The sequence below is a fragment of the Amphibalanus amphitrite genome, unplaced genomic scaffold (genome assembly GCF_019059575.1).
Source record: "Amphibalanus amphitrite isolate SeventyFive unplaced genomic scaffold, NRLGWU_Aamphi_draft 000062F_arrow, whole genome shotgun sequence".
In the NCBI taxonomy this organism is placed as follows: Eukaryota; Metazoa; Arthropoda; class Thecostraca; order Balanomorpha; family Balanidae; genus Amphibalanus; species Amphibalanus amphitrite.
In genome coordinates this window covers 633,237-653,075 of record NW_024881558.1, presented here as the reverse complement: position 1 = coordinate 653,075, position 19,839 = coordinate 633,237, and the positions used below count along the sequence as shown (strand labels likewise).

General features: G+C 51.4%; 1 protein-coding gene across 1 annotated transcript in view; it reads right to left on the bottom strand.

The window, feature by feature from the left end:
* Positions 1–19,839, bottom strand: part of LOC122378598 (ceramide glucosyltransferase-B-like) — a 68,442-nt gene that overhangs the window by 6,023 nt on the left and 42,580 nt on the right. Inside the window, exons 4-5 of the mRNA XM_043359835.1 lie at positions 14,777–14,879; positions 1,613–1,714 (exon numbers count right to left, since the gene is read on the bottom strand). Coding sequence (XP_043215770.1) covers positions 1,613–1,714; positions 14,777–14,879 — 205 coding nt within the window. The remainder of the gene's footprint in view (positions 1–1,612; positions 1,715–14,776; positions 14,880–19,839) is intronic.

Here is a 19,839-nt window from a genome sequence, read left to right as displayed (position 1 = left end):
GAGGGGAGGCGGAGAGGGATCGAGGGAACGGCAGTGAATTCCTCACGAGTCACGAGTCACATGGCTGTTGGTAGTAATTCAGAGCAAGATGCAATCGTTGACTGATATTTCATGGAATTTTAGCTTCATTTTTAATCAAATATTAATTTAGACTGCAAATGCCAGCTAATCGGCCACGAAGGGACCGAATGGGGTGTGTTGCACTGCAGAGCAGAATCAAGTTGCAGCAACATGACTGCTAAATATCTAATGTGTTTGCCGTTTGGTTTAATAACTGGACCACTGTTACATAAACTGTGGCGCAAGCATCAATTGAAGGGCACGATGGCTAATTAAACTTGATATATGAGGACAAACACTTCAAAGTGTAAGGAGTGCGTAGCCAGGACACTAAGTAACATTACACAAGGACTAATTAATTCATCTTTCATGCAGTCCAGCTCATTGTTGAGCAAACATACAAGCGTCGCTGAGCTTACCCCACTTTCAAGCAATTACAGTCGCTGAATTTCATAACAGGAGTGTAATAATGTAGCCTTCTTAGCCTGAGGGGCACCAAAATTATTCCTGAACCATCCTATCAACTCACATGACCAGAGGACGTCTCTCCACTCTCAACCAGACAACAGGATAGTAGCACATACACTTGCACTGGAAAACCAACGCACGAGGACCATCTAGAGCCGACAGAAACACGAGCAAAACTTTTATACTGAAAGGTGTGACCGGAGTTTACGCGATTGGGTGGCATGCACTGCTGTCAAAAGCAGCGCAGCTAACTACACAATAAACACCACGACCACACCTTTCTGTAGACACATACTCCCAACCCCCTAATTACCTTCTATCACTAAGTGCCGCCTCTAAGATATACGCTACCAAGTACCAACACCGAAACCAACAGCAGTAACTACTCAAATATTCACTGCCCCTCCCCTCGATCATTCCAGCACCGCTACCACCATACAACCCCACACAGTCCAACACCGTCCACACAGCCCCACACAGTCCACACAGCCCCACACAGTCCACGACTCCACACAGTCCGCAACTCCGCACAGTCCACAACTCCACACAGCCCAGCTAAGGTGAATGACCTGCACCACTATCGACTAGCTCACATCGCCTGCCATAAGCGGGGAGTCCCACGGCAAATCACAGTCACAGGCCATCGATCACAGTCACAGACAGACCACAGAATCACAGTCCACTGTCGCCACCCGGACTGGCAGTCACTGCAGCGAAAATAGCTCAGCGGACAGCTAGCTGACAGCGCACCGAGCGCTCATTTACTCCGGGACCGGCACACAGCGGACACCTATAGACAGAAATAGACAGACGGATATCCCCAAGACGACAGGCCCTATATGTCGATTCTATGTGACGGCCAAGCCAATCACACTCAAAGGAGTCAAAGGAAAACGAATAATTAGAGCGTACCAATCGCGTGAGCAGTGAGCGCGCGCCAAGGGGCATTGGTTTAGCGGGAGAGTCGGGCTAGGATCTGTGCGGCAAGCTGTTTCTCCGGCTTCGGCTTTGGAAATAGGCATCTAAGCCCGTTTAGTTGCAAAATAATCGAGCAAACTAAAAAAAGATGGCGGACAGTACTTACTGCGGATACAGCTGTCAGAAACCACGATGAGATCGTATTTGGCTGCCTCGTACCCGGGCTGAAGGTTGTTGATTTTCGGGTTGGTGCCCACTTTCTTACCCCCTGAAACAGAAAGATACGACGGTGGGGTCAGAACAATTAAAAGCTCATCAGTTCGTGCATGGCAACGGATCAGGAGTAATGCATAGCAAGGCCTCGTCTAACATGTTAACTGGGGGGGCCAAACCCCCGCAGTCACCAACCTGGCCCCCCCAGTCAGGGCAAAAAGTCACTACTGGGGGGGCCGGCAATAGCGAAAGAGCAAACGAACTTTTATTGCGAGTCGTCAGTCCACATGAAAAAAAAACAAACGCGTAAACGACACATGGATGCAATGTGAGCACATTGATATACCCGATTACCTAGGGTTGTTATCAAGTGTTTATTTTGTTTACCTGAACCATTTTTTTTTCGCTCAGCAATACGTTACATTTCGTCTTTTCAGGCGGCCCAACTCCATGTCCCGGGTATTCTTTTTTTTTATAAATTTAGTCCGAACCTTTTGAATGAAGGATTCACAAGGACAGAGCCCCCGCTAAGCAGAGCTTGTTGCGTTGGCCCTGCCCTGCCCTCTACCCTCCGATCGCGCAATTCCTGATCTATGGCAGAATTTAGAGCCCAAAGTTTAACGTATGCACAAAGCCGCGCACGGCCGGTCCCCTCACTGACTTCGACTGCAGCTACGGCCTGCTACCAACCGCAACTATACTCGCCAGGAGGCTCATAAACATCGAGCGACTCCGTCGCGTTTCGAACCCGGACTGTTGTAACCGGGACGCGTGCCCTCACCACGAGCCACGAGGAGTCCAACGCTCTACCGGCAAAAAATTCTCCTTTTTTGCCTAGTCTCTCCTATCAATCACGCATCAAATAACGTATCAAATAACGTATCAAATTCTCCTATTAATCTGTTGTTTCTGTCCTCGGGGCGTCAATCTGTTGTTTTTGCCTATCGTCATCCTCACTATGCGGCGTCCAACTTCTGGCTGGACGGTCACCGGTGTGCGGCTAGAGTATAGCTCCTAATCGTAATGAAGCAGGTTCCCGTTCCGGGTGGTCGTACATAGGCGCAGATTGGTGGTCTGTGTGTGGCGACGGGAACTGACAGCTCTGGGTTATCTAAAGAAGTCGGCATGGAGTCCCGGCACCGAGCCGTGCTTTCCATCCTCAGGACAGTCAAATCCTTCTTCTCCATGCCGCAACCCCCTGCTCCGGGCTGGACAGGCCACTCTAACCCACACGGGAACGGCTCCACTGGAGCTAGCCCGCAGCCGGGTGCAGTGAGTGCCATCGGGCTGGGCGGCCTGTCCGACTGGACAGGTTCAGCCCAGGGTGACTCACTGGGGTGCCTGCCCAGACCAATGTCTGCCCCTAATTCCTATAAGTGGTGTCAATTTCAGAAAACGTATGTCCAATGTCCGTCCAATGTCTAATACTTACGTCGACAGTCCGTCCAAAAATGTCCAAGCCAGCCATCTGTCCAAATATGTCCGACATCTACGCAGTAGTTTACACTCAACACCGGTATTTAATTTGCTTTTAATGTATCGTTACCAGCTCAAAGGTGTTAATTATATCGAAAGCTGAGCTTTCTAATAGCCAATCAATGTTAAACAAGATTACTTTATAAAAATGTTGAGGTGTAGCAAGCGATTGTCCAAAGTTGTCCGAAGCCTGCTGTCATTGTCCAACCGAATTCCGAAGTGGACATTGGACAAAATCGGAATTCCGAAGATTCAAGTTCCGATTGACACCACTAATTCCTATCATCCTTTCGGCTCTGAAATGGTCTCGTCAGACCGAAAGGGCCTAACCCAACAAAAGAAAAACAAAAATGGAGTCCCGGAGGGCAAATCCCAGTCACTTAGGGTCCCAACGGGCCTCAAATTGCACTACTACACGGGGCCCCGATTGTCTCACACTATAGCCTCTGACGACCTTAAAGGGACAGTATCACCATTTTGATGAAATTTGACATTGCATAGGCCCCACCTTTCTGGTCCGGGAACTGAAGACCGATCCTCGAAGCTCCACACCGTTTTCCCGCTATCGCCGCTCAAAGTACGAAAGGTGTACCACACTTTGAATCGTGCTTCACTATCTTCACTGTTTAAATGTTTGCGCCGTTTTGAATTGACCGCCAGTAATAAAACTTTTACCCTGGTCATTTCATCAAATTTTATAAAGCCAAAACGTTTTTCGCACTTATTCATCACCGTTAAATTCATTAAATAGTCGTAGGCAATTTCCGCTGTTTCCTTCGGATTCTAGCGGCTCAACAAAGGAATTCCTCCAGCTTGAATCACAATCTCCCTCCAATGTATGACGTTTATCACGTGATTGTCACGTGATATTTTCTCCCATTATCAATTGTCACGTCCAATTGTCACTCCCTCCAATTGTCACGTTATATTTTTATAGGCAATACCTAAGGCTACCTCTCCCTAAGGACAACTCAATCAGAAGAACGACCGCGTAAGCGTAGCGTCAATAATGTATTATCTGCGCCAGTTCTGTAGTAATTTTGCATGCTTCCAAACTGGCGGCCATGCTTGTATAGTGGTGGTTCGCTCATGAAAATGAATCATGAAAATGAAATGTGGTTGCAATATTTTTCACCGAGTTCGGTCCTCAAACTATGTTTTTCTGATTCAGAAAAATAAGAAATGCTAGTAAAAAAAAAATCAGCTCCATACATGGATATTTTTTTCGATGATACTGTCCCTTTAAGGTTGTGTCGGAGATCCACGGCGATTATGGAGAATCCACCTGAGAAGCCCTCAGTAGTCAGTCTCCAAGTTGATACACAGGCATTACACTGGTCTGAGGGGGCTCTACGTGGGAAAATACGGTCTCTACTCAGATTGATCTTTAAAGCCTGGTATGAATCATATAAAACCAGTGTGGGCTATCATAGAGGCCGACGTGGGTCCAGAAGCTGGAATTAGCCCTCAGAGTTCGGTACCGAGCGCTCAGAGTCAGAAGTGGGCGGGGCCCATCAGAAACCGATGTGGTTCGCAAAAAAAAAAAAATATATGCGTGCGGGCCATCGACATGAGGCTCGTCATGAAAATTCCTTAGACGAGGCACTGCCACTCGCACAAACGCTCAACACCGAGAAGTGTGATTATTACTGTCTCATGGGGCAAGGTGAGGAGGCTACAAACTAATATAAAACCATGGGTCGGATCGTCCACTATTTTCTTTTTAGTTTTCAAAAAAAAAATCATGGTGTCAGGGCTGTGATGAAAAATAAGTGGTCTAAATCCGGTGAGAAAACAGGATTTGAGGGTACCCTAGGTTTGGCTAGGTTGTCTCTGGCCCCCCCAGTGAAAATTCCTTAGACGAGGCCCTGATGCATAGTCATTGACCACCAAGCTATATAAGACTGAACAGTAAACAGTTCTCACACCGAAGAAAAACTTCATCTAGTGACCAGTGAGAAAGAATCAGTAAAGCGTTGGCCGTCTGTATAGCGTACCTATACATATATCGTCTGCCGTCGCCCGTCTGTATAGTGTCGGCCGTCTGTATATACCCTCTAGAGACCCGAGAGCAAGTTTACAGATGAAAAAAGACGAAATTTGGAATATAGTCTGCTTAAGTGGTGCGATTGATAAATTTCCAGTCGTTTTGGCCATATGCCCCAATGCGCATGCGCAGTGACCTGTATACTATAGTATACATTCGGTTTCAGAACTTATTTTTTTGCACTTGGTTTTTAATATTAAAAGTGATAAATATGCTTTTTAAGCGTCGCATGGACAATGTCTAGCAATGTGATGAATGGGCTGATGTGTTGTAAACCTTTTGAGGTGATATCTGCATGGAAAAAACATACTTGTTGTTGTAAACATACTCAGGAGCATTGGGGGTGACATCTTGATCACCTAACTCGAGGTCACTCTCACTGTCGGACCCAGGAGCAGGATCGACTCGAGGGATGTACTCGCCCAGTAAACATGCCGACGTCGGCCCGACGTCGGGGTGACGTCGGCATCTCGGCATCGGCATGCCGACGTCGGCACGACGTCGGCTGGATGTCGGATATGCCCGCATGTACCGACGTCCAGCCGAGGTCCAGCCGACGTCGGGCCGACGTCGGACCGAGATCAATTGCTGAGGTCCAGCCGACGTTGGGGCGAAGTCGGACCGACATCGGCCGCTGTTTTGACCGTTAAAATAATATAAAATGCATGTTTCATTTTTCATAAAGAGCTTCTGTATTCAAAATATCCTCAGGAAACTCAAATCTTCCTCCACGCCGCAACCCCCTGATCCGGACTGGACGGGAAACTTTAACCCATTTGGGATTGCCCGTAAGCCGAGCTCGCCCGTAGCCGGGTGCGGTGAGTGCTTGGGGGCTGCCCGGCCTATCCTTTGGTCAGGCTCAGCACCGGCAACTCACCAGGGCCGGGCACAGTTCATATAGAAAGGCCAGTCGGCAAGTGTCACTTTGCCAAAGTGCCACTTATCAAAGGGACACTTTGGGAAACGTTGGTGCAGGTGTGTAAGAGTGGCTATATGAATCCATTGTGGGGTTGCCTTTTCCAATAAGTGTCACGTAACAGCAATGAGACCAGGGACTCTATATGAACTGGACCCAGGGTGCTCGCCAAGAAGACCAATGTCTCCATCCTATCATCCTTTCGGCTCTGAAATGGTCTTGTCAGACCGAAAGGATATAACCCAACAAAACAAACTAAATTCGCTATCTGGATGCGTGGTTTAGTGGTTAGCGCACTAACCTCACGTTCAAATGACACGGGATTCGAATCACATCGCCGGCTGATGCTTTTGGCGTGTTGTCCCAGTAAACATGCCGACGTCGGCGACTGGGGGGCTCAAATCCCGCCGCCGGTTGATATTTTTGGCGCGTTGTCCCAATAAACATGCCGACGTCGGCCCCGTCGGTCCAACGACAAACGGTCTCGTCAACCTCGGCAAACGATCTCGGCCCGACGTCGGCTCGACGTCGGCTGGACTTCGGCTGGACGTCCGGCTGGACTTCGGCTGGGCATATCCGACGTCCAGCCGATGTCGGGCCGAGGTTGAACCGACGTTGGGCCGACGTCGGGCCGAGCCTCGGCCCGACGTCGGGCCGACGTCGGCATGTTTACTGGGCGTCTCCTGAATCAGAGACATCTAGGTCGGATCCGGAATCAGGTGCTTCGAGCATGGCCTTGATACTGGCAGACGACAGGCCATCTATAAAGCAGCACAGTTTATCAAACTTCGCTCTATAATCCGACCTAACTTTTCAGTGATGGCATGCAGACTGTGACGCCACGATCCCTTATGGTAGTTTGACCATTTATTCTCCATTCAAGAACAGTATTTTACCGTCAAATACCAGTAAAACGCCGTTAGGGCGATGAACGAGAGAGCGCAAAGGTGAGTCGTTTACGTGCATGAGTGTGAAATGGTACCCCGACTGACTTGTGTGCAACACCATACTAACCGGTCCCTAACGTTGTGCCATGTTTTAGCGCAATAATTATTGAGATGTGTCCGTGGGAACCACAACTATGTTTACGCTTCACATCCTGAATGTATACTTGAGTGCACATGTCCTGTTGTAATGTAAGCCTAAGTGTATACTATAGTACACAAATCAAGAAACGAGCGAATCCTGATGGATACCATAGTATACACATTCAATAAGTAGGATTTAATTTTGTGGTTTAGGTATGACAATTATCTTAATATGTGTCTTACAGTCACGATACAATAAAGTTTTTTTTTCAAGAGAGTGGAATGTAAGATATAGGGCACTTGCATCATCGGGTGGCATGAAATGAAGTCTGAAGTCCGGATGTATACTATAGTATACAATCAAGTACGATAACACACTTCGTCAAAATTACGAACGCTAAAGCAAAAATAACTATTCACATATTTGCACAGCACCTTTCTCATAACTAGCAACATGTCAAAAATGATGATAACATGGCATGATAATAAGAAAAAAAGAAAACATGTCGGAGCCTCACCTGAACGCGTCCGTCGCCCCGACATAGCGAAGTCAAAAAGGCCCCTGGCGGCAAATTTTGCAACCAAAGGTTTGTTTTTGGCACCAGATGGCAGGCATTGGATCAGTCTGAGGTATGACTATAGCTATTGCGATCTCGGAGTACATCGGAGCGATATAGACGGCGCTGAAGCCATGTATACTATAGTGCACCCGGGGTCTCTAGAGGAGCACCGACCGTCTGTATATGTACCTATATGTCGGCTGCCTGTGTAGTGTCGGCCGTCTGTATAGCAACGGCCGTCTGTGTAGTGTCGGCCGTCTGTATAGCAACGGCCGTCTGCACACTGCACAGTGCCGGTCGTCAGTGTAGCGTCGGCCGTCTGTATAGTGTCAGTCGTCTGTATAGTGTCGCTCGTCTGTGTAGTGTCGGTCGTCTGTATAGTGTCGGTCGTCTGTATAGTGTCGGCCGTCTGTATAGCACCGGCCGTCTGTATATTGTATAGTGTCGGCCGTCTGCACAGTGCCGGTCGTCTGTATAGTGTCGCTCGTCTGTGTAGTGTCGGTCGTCTGTATAGTGTCGGTCGTCTGTATAGTGTCGGTCGTCTGTATAGTGTCGGTCGTCTGTAAAGTGTCGGTCGTCTGTATAGTGTCGGTCGTCTGTATAGTGTCAGTCGTCTGTATAGCACCGGCCGTCTGTATAGCACCGGCCGTCTATATAGTGTCGCTCGTCTGTATAGTGTCGGTCGTCTGTGTAGTGTCGGTCGTCTGTATAGCACCAGCCGTCTGTATAGCATCGGCCGTCTATATAGTACCGGCCGTCTGTATGGTGTCGACCGTCTGTATAGTGTCGGCCGTCTGTATAGTGTCAGTCGTCTGTATAGCACCGGCCGTCTGTAAAGCATCGGTCGTCTGTATAGCACCGGCCGTCTGTATAGCATCGGTCGTCTGTATAGTATATACAGTCTACAGACGTATATACTATACACGAGTGTCGGCCGTCTGTATAGCATATAGCTTTGGCCGTCTGTATAGCACCGGCCGTCTGTATAGTGTCGGCCGTCTGTATAGCATATAGCTCTGGCTGGCTGCACAGTGCACAGTGTCGGTCGTCTGCACAGCGTCGGTCGTCTGTGTAGCGTCGGCCAACAATCGGCCCGCCATCGGCAATGACCCATGGCCGTGCGGCCAGGAATAGAGCGCAGCCCGCCCGCCGGCCGTCCGGCGCCGGCGTCGCGGCCATCGGCGACCGAACGGCGCCTCATAAAACGCCACGCCCGCCGCGCGACGCCGCTCCACTGTGGAGCTCCGTTTCAGGAGGCTGAGGGTATTGGAAGGCATGTAGACGACAGGCGAAATGCGTGCAGGGGTGCCCCTAAATGAAAAATGGCACAACATTACCCATAAGGCAGTTAGACCAGCACTATTCATTTATGGTTATGGCGCCGTAAGTCAACATAATGCCATTCCGTCATTGCAACATAAATGTTGCTATGCACACCAGACCAATTTTGTTCCGCATTGAGCTCGTGAAACAAATGGCACGCCGGTATAAAATACCTACACATACCAGAAATAAAGTTCTCCCCTAGACGTTCTATGCCGAGCGTATTTAATCGATTAGCCATTTAGTTACATGTAAAGTAGCCTTGATGTCCCGGAACCGTTCACCCATTCTGTCTACTAACGTCACCCGAACAGGTGAATTCCATCCCACCCCAATTAGGAATTTGTGGTCACTCCCGTAAACTGATCAGCAGGATCGGTTTATGTTCATCACGAACGAATTGTTTTTCTACAACCGGCCACATGGCATCGCGATCCGGCAAAAGAAAATTGTCGAGCAGCCTTCGACATGGGCACCGGCCCATGTTCCGTGCCCCGTCTTCCAGGGGCACGGGTCACTCACAGACACGGATGCACGGCCCGTGCCCCTCCAGCCCGTACTCCGGAGCACGTGACAGAGCTCCTGACCCATGGCGCCGCCAAGGCTTTCCGGGAAGAAGCCGGGCCGGACGCCACGACGCCTTTCACCGTACACCGCCTCCTCAGAGCCCACACCAAGGGCACAGCGGGCCCAATTCAAGGGCGAACCTACCGGCCATACCCGTTCATGAATGTAGGCTAAGCCGCGACTGGAGCGTGATACGGAGATTCAGGCAGACCAAGGGAGCTTACTTTCAGTATTATGTATTCAGCAAAGGCTTTATATCAAAACTCATCTGCTTAAGCGCAGTCGGTATGCAGTGTTTAGGATGAAGAATCATATTATACACGAGTGGGCATCGTCATTTAAATAGCAAGGCGTGCGATGAACAAATGCATTCGAAACAATGCGTCGTGGCTATTTGACGGGACAGGTGGAGCGTCAGCAGTGGGTCTAAACAGGACCGTGCAAACGCGTACCCACGGAGATTTCTCTGATCTCTCCTGCGGTAGCCTATTCAGAGAATAGCTCCAGCAGTTTTCACCGCCGTCCTCTGACATTCTCCGACAGCGGCATTCACAACTCGCGCCCCAATGCCCGTCCCAAGTCCAGACTGGTGTTTGATTCATCTGTGATTGAATCGATTGGATTGAATCAAACAAAATTTGTTGAATCAAAAAGGTTTGATTCACCGTCAGGATTGTTTGATTCACAAGCCATGATTGAATCAAACGCATTGGGAATCAGGGTTGATTGAATCAAAAAAAATTAATGATTCATGAACTTAAAAAAATTGAAGTGAACGAACATAGTTCATTATAATGAATATGTGTTAATGAATATGTGTTAGTGTTAATATTTATTGATAATTATCAACAAATATTAACACTACTGCCATTACATGACAACAAAAAGAACACAACAAATACAATACTATCCCTGATATTTTGTACATTTTATTTTTTAATTGAATCAAAAAAAAATCATTCAAAAAAAATTGGCTGAATCAAACGTGAATCACTCCTTTTATTGTTTTTTGATTCTCTGAATCAAAAGGAATCGATTCACCAAATTTTTTGAAGGAATCAAACGGTGATTGAATCAAACAAAAATCAAATGAATCAATGATTGAATCGATCCAAAAAAGGTGAATCAAAAACCAGTCTGCCCAAGTCGCCAATATGAAACCCGTCCCGAATTTCGGACCGCGGCAGTTGAATCGCGCCCGCCCGCTCGCTCCAGTCCATATAACGGCCCGGTCCTGAGTGAGGACTGCGCTATATCAGCGGTCATGGCCGACTAAATCAGGGCGCAGCGGCCGGGCCGGCGCCGTCAGGGCCTCACATGTCTCCAGAGAACAGTGGCGGCGATGGCGGCCGGATGACGCCGGGTCGATGGCACTGCCGGCGCGAGGCCCGCGGTGACGGACGAGCGGTCTTCCGGCCAGAGGGGCGCCGCCCCCACCCACCCCCGCCGCCCCCGCGGTCCGGATAGTGACGTCACAACTCCGCCGGGGAGAGCTGGAAGAGGAGAGGAGAAGACGGCTCCTGCGGGCGCCGCGGAGGATGGGAGCCCCGGCGCCGTCCGGTCCCAAAGATCCGATCCGTCAGTCAGGCTCCGCCCACATAGCGAACCAAACCCAGTGGCGTAACCGCTCGCCAGCACGGAGAACTAACGTCCATGAGCAGCTAGCTGCTGGTCGGTGACAGAACACCATCCACTCTCGCGGGGTGACGCCGCGCCTTCTAACGGGCCACGACAGCGCCGACGACCGTCACTACGGAGATCGGCGGCAGTCGAAATACCGCCGGTCGCTGCCCGGAACCCTGCCAAGGCCGCGGGTCAGGAGCAGAGGGAGGGAGCAGCTGCTGACTGGCTCCGACATCGTCACGCAGGCAGCGGCCCCCTCCCTCATACGTCCCCTCACGTGATGGATCATTCTATGAATAATGCAACACCGAACAATATTAGTTGCCGATATTCAAGAGGGCGGAAAATGGCGTATTAGTTTGTCAAGAAGCTCTAAGAATGTCAAGAAGTCTGACAAGCACATAAGACATGATAGCTTAGCAGCCGCGTATCATACCTAATACGCAGGAAGTTGCAGGCGATGCTAAATAATAAACACGATTCATAGACTGGACCAGACAGAACTATGACTGAGCCGGATGCGGACGGTGCTTTGCGCTGAGGACCATTTGATGACGGCCCTGTCGAGCGCCGAGACAAACAGTGACTGCAGTGTGCGCGCGCTGGCAGGACAATCTGTGACCTGTGTAGCGGACACAAAGAAGAAAGAATCTAACATTTTTAGAATAATATTAACAACATTCTTTTGAGAAAGAATAAGTTTCGCAGAGCTAGGGAGTGCCCCAGCCCCGACGGATCCTCGTCGGTGTCAGTGACCGGTCGCCATTAAACACGCCATGTGTCACAGACGGCCGACGACGCGTGGAACTACCGATCAATATGCAGATGTCGTCCACGGCCGACCAGCCATGGAACGGACGAGTCTCGTCCTCAAGTCATTCCATTCATACATTTATTCATCCGTTCTCAGAGAAACAGTCGCACGGAAAACCGAATTGATGGAAGGCATCCAATGTTCGGAAAGCAAAACACCACACACGCCGGAAAGCAACGCCATTTCAGAAGATAAATCCACGTTACAAATTGAGGGTCGCTTGTAAAGCTCAGTATCCTCCGTAAATTACCAACGATAGAAAACAAAAAGCGACACAGCCGAGCCGCTTTCCACGCCACTGAGTTCCGGAGAAGGAGAAAGCCGGCGATGCTAATCAAATTCCTCCGAAACGGAAAGCGGTGACACGTCCCGTGGCCGGCGGTGGCGGCCGCGGTCGCCGGTGGAATTCGGCGTCTCCCCGCACCCCTCCCGCTGACATTGGCCGAGCCTCTCAGGTGTCGGCGCTGGCCCGATGCCAGCTCCGCTCGGCCGGCCGGCCAGCCGCCAGCCTGAGCTCTGACAGCTCGGTGGGGAAGGACACATTCCTCCGAACCACGCCGGCCGTTCGGGGTTATACCAGGCCTACCGAATGACACCGTTACGACGGAGCCACAGTGGCCAGGGGAGGCTTGGCGAACACGGCCCCCGACCAGCACCAAGATAAATACTAAAAGAGAGAGTCTGAGGGGGGACAGCGCCATCCACCGGAACATAGCCATCCCTTCCCAGACTGGATCTCAAGGTAAACGGGTAGCCGGCCCCGGCGGTGATTTGCGTTCATGGCGAGTATCTGATCTGGTTCGAGAGAGAGAGAGAGAGAGAGAGAGAGAGAGAGAGAGAGAGAGAGAGAGAGAGAGAGAGAGAGAGAGAGAGAGAGAGAGAGAGAGAGAGAGAAGAGAGATTGGGAGAGAGATCGGGAGGAGAGTGAGTGGGGGGAGGGGAGATGTTGAATGTTGCAAGCTCGGTTGCTGGCCGGGCACACGATGACCGGCGCAGCAGCCATGCTTTCCAGACAACTAAATCATGCCGGTTCCACATCATCGATTCCAGACCGGATTACACAGACAAGGGGCCGCGGCAGTGCCCGCTCATGGCAGACAATGCCCGTGCAACTTATATAAGCGCGGCCACGCAAGCCGGGCCGCGGCGCCGTGCTGCCGCGTTCGGTCCATATAAGCCTGTATCCGCGGGCCTCCCAAACGGTGGCCTCCGCTGCCGTATGGGTCTCTCCTGTAGACCGTGGGCGCCAGACCGGCAACGGACGACTCACGTGAGTACGGATAAAGCACTATGAGTCAATTACTCGTCAGACGGCGACTAATCCGGGCCCCGCGCGACTCCCATGAGCGGTCACGTATTGACTGGAGGCGGCTCGAACTGCCTATGACCGGTAGGACTTAGGAGATCGAAGGACACGCCCGTCGTCTGATGACTTCGCTTCTGATTTTGACCGGTCAACCTCAGACCCTCCACCGGACGAGGCAGACGGCAGCTTGTGAGGTCAGACGCCGAAGCCTATAATCGCCCCTGTCCGCCTAACCAACTGAATCAATATAGAACGGACGGGACTGGACAGCTGCAGTCTGAAAACGATCTCCACTCTCCAGTCACGAGTCAGAACCGACTCCGCTCCTGTGGGCGGCCGAGCTAGGCTGCAGGTCTCTCCCCATCGCCCGCTCTCCCTCTCTTTGTAGGGTTCTGCTCCGTCCGCGACCTCTCCCCGCCGGCGGCGAAACATTGACGAGAAACACGACAACACTGAGAGAGAAACAAACCGGTTCTGGGCACGTTCCCGGCCCGGTGGCGCGTGCCGTTGACAGAACAGACGGCTCGCCGGACGGTGTGTTCAATATTGTGCGTGCTTTGAGCTCCGCCGGAGACTGGCTCGGTCGGACAGCAACGTCAGACCTGAGACTACAGCGATGACCGAAACGCCTCGTCAAATCTCTATGCAGCTGGTGGAAGGTCCCCAGTCGTCCCGAAATGTCCCGATGCATTCGATCTGCAGCAATGTCAAGACAAAACTTCTGTGAAATGCATGGAAACTTCTAGCATAATTATTCGAGATAGCTATCACAACTTCGCAGACAAACAAATGACGAGAAAGTTTAGGCATGTAGCCTTCAGCTTCTTCCAGAAAACAATAAATAAAGGCGAAGATTAAAACAGAGCTCTCCAACCGAATAGTTATATTGGGATCGGCATCAACTATCTTTGCCTTAGATACATTTAAACACAACAGCCTCCTTAAACGTATTGTCTCTCTTTGTCGATACACGGGATAAGGCTTACTCAGCTGAGAATATTTGTGAAGTCAGTGCCTTCCGAGCCACTTAATCGCAACCCTAAAGTTGCACCTCAACCTCCTGCTTCCACTCTAGCCGCGCCTTCGGCTGCGCCGTGTTCAGATCGGACTTCACTCCCCCAGGACAGGCCTTCAACCCTTCTTTGGCCTGGCCCCGCGGCGGCGAAGGCGACGGACCGGCCGCTCTGATCCAAACGGTCGAGGGCGCTTCTGCGGGACACTTCTGCCGCCCGAGTGGGCGCCGAAAATTTAGCTCGCCGACGCCCAGAATTTAGACCGCACCGGCGCAGCGGACCAAGTGGTCTATATCAGTGCGAGCTGAGAATAACAGGGAGCCGTCAATGGGGACCAAAATAGTGCTCAGCGGAAGCACGTGCTCTCAAACCGTCACGGCGAGGCCGGTTGGAAACTGAGCCAGTAGACCAGTATACAGACGGAGAACGTTGGTTTCTACTCACCTATGAAGACCTTCGTATCTATGGTGGGATATTTGGCGACTAACTCGTTGACTAGTGGTATAACAGGGTCGTTGGCGTTTTGTATGCAGAACATGATTTCATACTGAAATGCAAGGAGTGAAAACGTGTTAGTTAGGATGCATAACACCCATAACACCATAAAAACAACGATTGCGGGTGACACTAAAGCATCAATGGGAACAACACAGGGCCAAACATCAGCATCGATGGCATACATTGCGAGTATCACCCAATAGGATACAACAACGTTGACATATGAACAATGTTGAGCAAACGGGCGGCCTGTGAGAGGAAATGAGGGTTGCATGTACTGAAATGTCAGATGTATAACTACCCGAGATCCTGCTCTATATAAACGGCACACATTATAACTCATCTACATTTGTTCATATTACAGCGCACACCACGAGAACACAAACAGAAGAGCGTAGCACACTGGGGCAATAACGAAACATCCCACCACAATTCCAGAACGGAATACATCAGAACCCCGACAGAGCACACTAAAACATTAAAAACAGCCCATCACACTAACGGAGCACATCAGCACAAATGACGGAAGCGACTTCTCGCGTTTTACGCCCAATCTCCGTCCGCAGCTCACGGTGGCCGGCGGTGCAGCGCGGCCATTTCACGGCTGACTGGTGTCCGGCGACAAATCACAGCCGGGAGAACCGCTCAAACGCCATTTGTCACAGGGCTGGAGACGCCGGACATGGCGGCGCCTCTTCTGCAGACATCGCTTTTAGGGGACAGCGGACGGCGGTGGTAAAATCCCGGACATGTTTTAGGAGACATCGGCACTCGGCAGGCATGCGGATGCACAGCTTCTATACCAAATGCAATGATGCGACTCTCGAAATCAGACGTCCGAGTATATCGAACAGTCCCGAGGTCATTTCAGATGTCTTTTAGTTCCGGAATCATATCCCATCAAAAATTCATTTGGCGTAAGATTTATCTGTCGTCCAGCCGCTCTACCGCACTTCAGCTATAAAATCCCGACCGCCACGCAGCCGTACCGTTCTGTATCAGCCGCAGAGTTCCGCGGGGACACGGGGGCGGGGCAGGACGGTTGCCGGGGCCAAATTGCCGGATTACGGAGCCAATTTGTCAGCGGCCGGCCCAGACTGCCGCGATGGAGCGCCACCATTCATACGGCCGGCAAATAGGACCGGAGCGACGGCCTAACGAGATAACGGCCCGCAGCTCGCGCCCGGGGATCGGCGACGGGGCTGCGGGAGCTGAGGGCAGAGGAGCTGAGCTGCGGGGCTGAGAGCCGCGGCGACGGGGCTGCGGGAACTGAGGGCTGAGGAGCTGGGCAGCGGAGAGCTGAGGAGCTGGGAGCTGCGGCGACGGGGCTGAGGGCAGACGAGCTGAGCTGCGGAGATCTGAGGAGCTGGGAGCTGCGGCGACGGGGCTGTGGGGGCTGTGTGGACTGCGAGGCGCCCCGATTATCTGAGGGGCTGGACAGAGGGACTGAGAAGCTAGGCAGGAGGGACTGAGGAGCTGGGCAGGAGGGACTAAAGAACTGCTCGTCGAAGAGCTGGCGAGCTGAGGATCCTCCCAGAGCTGGCGAGCTGAGGATCCTCCCAGCGCCAAACACACCGACATCACAGGCCGACTGTTAGTGTTTATCGGTCCCAGCAGCAGTCATTTGCCACAACATGCGGGGCGCGGCAGCACACCAGCGGCTATGTCCAGTCCCTCTACAGACTCTCAGCGCACCCGGCGACTGTGCCCAGTCCCTCTACAGACTCTCAGCGCACTGGAGCCCAATCACTGACGGCTCAATACACGCACACACTCTCGGGCTGTCGGCGGCATACACGCGCTTCCGGCGGGCCTGTCACACACAAACCGGGTCGCTGCGAGCCGCGCTAATGCCCGTAATGTCGCGGGAAGTGGCAAAAACTGTCGACACCGCCGGACTGCAGCAGAAACTGCCAACAGCTTCAGCTAATACCCTAATACCTTTGATAACTTTGAGCGAGAAAGAATAATGTAGCAAAGGCACAAAAACAAAAGTGGAATGTCTATCTAGCAAGTTATAAATAACTTGGTCACAAAAAAAAAATGAAGTGGGACAGAAGTTTGCAGGAGCAGAAGCAATTATTTCAAAGTTCCAACCAGCTAATAGCTTCAGGGAACTTACGTTCAACTTTGATACACAAGCCAGGCGAACCTTACAGATATATAGTCCGTCCAAAACACTCTACCTAGTTTCGTATGACTTGGTAACTCTGAAAAAAGGCGTTTTATAAGAATACAATTGATTATATTTGTATTATTTTTGTTCCTTGGACCTTAATTTTAACTGGCCTTTAGGTAATATAACTGGTGACCTGCATGTTAAAACGCCAAGATGACCTTTTTTGTAGAATTCGCTACAAAAAAAAAGACAAGAAAACAAACTAATCCCATAGTGACTGGCATTCACAGAAAGTACCAAATTACCCCGACTAATTATACAGACAAGTTGACGTGACGTCACTATTTTGGTCGCCATGGTAACACAAGACCAATGGCCAGCTGGCGGGTTAGTGCGCTGTTCGGATATTGACATTGGACAATGGACATTAGTGAGGCGGCCGAGGGTACCGCCCCCGAGAGGGCTAATTGGGTCAGACCTTTCGACCGGGGAGGGTGGGGTGCCGTTTGACACAGTCCGCTATACGCTGGCTATTGAGCAGAGCCTATTTTAAGGGAATTTGACTGGGGGGGGGGGCAGCCTGGAAAATTGTCTCTAATAATCCATCAACCCTCGCCCGTATTGGTATTTTCCAGCTGCGAACGTATATGGGGGGAGGGGTCCGTTGGACCTTCCCCCTTGCCGTTTCGACCCTGCTCGAGCTAGAGCTTCGTGGAAAAAACGACCGTGTTGCCCGTGATGAAAGGAAGCCGATGATACCCAATTTTAACCCTCGCCGACCCTCGCCGACACAGGGGGGGGTTGATGCAACCCCCCTAAGGTTTTTTCGCGAATAACTCGCGTAAAAAGCTGCCGATTGCAACGAAACTTTCAGTACCCTCGCATTTATCAATTTTACACCTACCCTGAAAATTTCATGACCCTGACCCAAATGACCTTTGACCTGTGACCTACTTTCCGAGACCATGTTTGGCCGGAATCACGATTCGGCGTATGTCGACTCGCATTAGCCGCGCTTTTGCAAGCTTTTCGTGCTTTCAAACGTTCAAACATGTGATTTGATGTTGCTCCCATGCATTAGGGTGGATGTCAAGGTCACCTGAAGGTCAAGTCAGGTCAGCGACCTTTGATGACCTCGGTTCACTTTTTCGAGTTTTACATGTTTCTAGGCCAGTTTTTGGAGCTGAATTCGAATTTAGCAACCCGATGAACATTTACGAAGCCTAGTTTTAGTGCCTTTATAACATGTTACGAAGCTGTCAGAGGCGGTTGACACCTACTAGGAATACCCGGCAGGACCCCTACTGGTTGACCTGACCTGACCTGACCCGACCTGGACTAAATGCATGAAGACATCATCTGTGATCAAAACTCACATGATATCATTCGGATCAGCACCCCGAAAAACCCCATAGCAGTTACACTTTATGACGTTCTAACAGGTCCCGATTTTCCCGATTTTCGGGTCATTGACCTGACCTGGAAGGTCACCCGATGACCTAGGACATTAAAATTGGATATCATCGGCTTCCTCTCGTGACGGGCAGCACGCTCGTTTTTTCCGCGAAGCTCTAGCTCGATCAGGGGCCAAACGCGAGGGGGGTCGTACCCACCACCCCCCCTTGAAGGACGCAAAATGGCCTGTGCCGGCGAGTGTTAAGGTCCTAGGTCGTCATCACTTGACCTTCCAGGTCAGGTCAATGACCCAAAAGTCGGGAAAATCGAGACCTGTTAGAGCATCGTAAAGGGTGGCTGCTATGTTTTTTTCGGGGTGATGATCACGAATATCATGTTAGTTATGATTATAGATGATGTCTTCATGCATTTAGGCCAGGTCGGGTCAGGTCAGGTCAGGTCAACCAGTAAGGGTTTTGCCGGGTGTTCGTAGTAGGTGGTAACCGCCTCTGACAGCCTCGTAACATGTTACGAAGGCACCAAAACTACTTCGCAAACGGTCAAATGGTTGCTAAATTCGAATTTAGCTCCAAAAACTAGCCTAGAATCTTATAGAACTCGAAAATGTGAACCGAGGTCATCAAAGGTAAATGACCTGACCTGACCTTCCGGTGACCTTGACACCCACCCTAATGCATGGGAGCAACATCATATCCCATGTTTGAACGTTTGAAACCACGAAAAGACTGCAAACGAGCGGCTAATGCGAGGCGACATGCGCCGAATCGCAATCCCGGCCAAACATGGTGCCATGGTGCTAGGCCGCCGGTGCATCTGAAAGAACTGTGGGTGCCCCTGACAAGCCTGAAGTTCCAACGACAGGCCCGTGGTGCCCTTGACAGGCCCATGATGCCCTTGCGAGGCCGTTGGTGTCCCTGCTAGGCCGGTGGTGCCTCTGCTAGGCCGCTGGTGCCCCTGGGCCCTGAGAGGACTGTGGTGCTCCTGACAAGCCTGGAGTGTCCCCGACAGGCACGTGGTGCCACTTACAGGCCCAAGATGTCCCTGCGAGGCCGGTGGTGCCCCTGCCAGGCATGTGGTGTCCCTGCTAGGCCTCTGGTTCCCCTGACAGGCCTGTGGTGTCCCTTGGCCCTGACAAGCTTGAGGTGCCCCCGACAGGCCCGTGGTGTCGCTGACAGGTCCGTGGTGCCCTTGCTAGGCCTGTGGTGCCTCTGGCAGGCCTGTGGTGCCCCTGGCGGGCCTGTGGTGGTATCCCTGACAGGCCCAAGGTGGCGCCCCTGCGAGGCCGGTGGGGCCTCTGGCAGGTCTGTGGTGCCCCTGGCAGACCTATGGTGCTCTTCCTAGGTCGATGGTGCTCCCAACAGGTCTGTGGTGCCCCTGACAGGCCGGTGGTGCCCCAGGCAGGCCTGTGGTGTCCCCGGGCCAAAGGGGGCGGGGGTCATAACCCATATGACCCACCATTGGATCCACCAGTGGT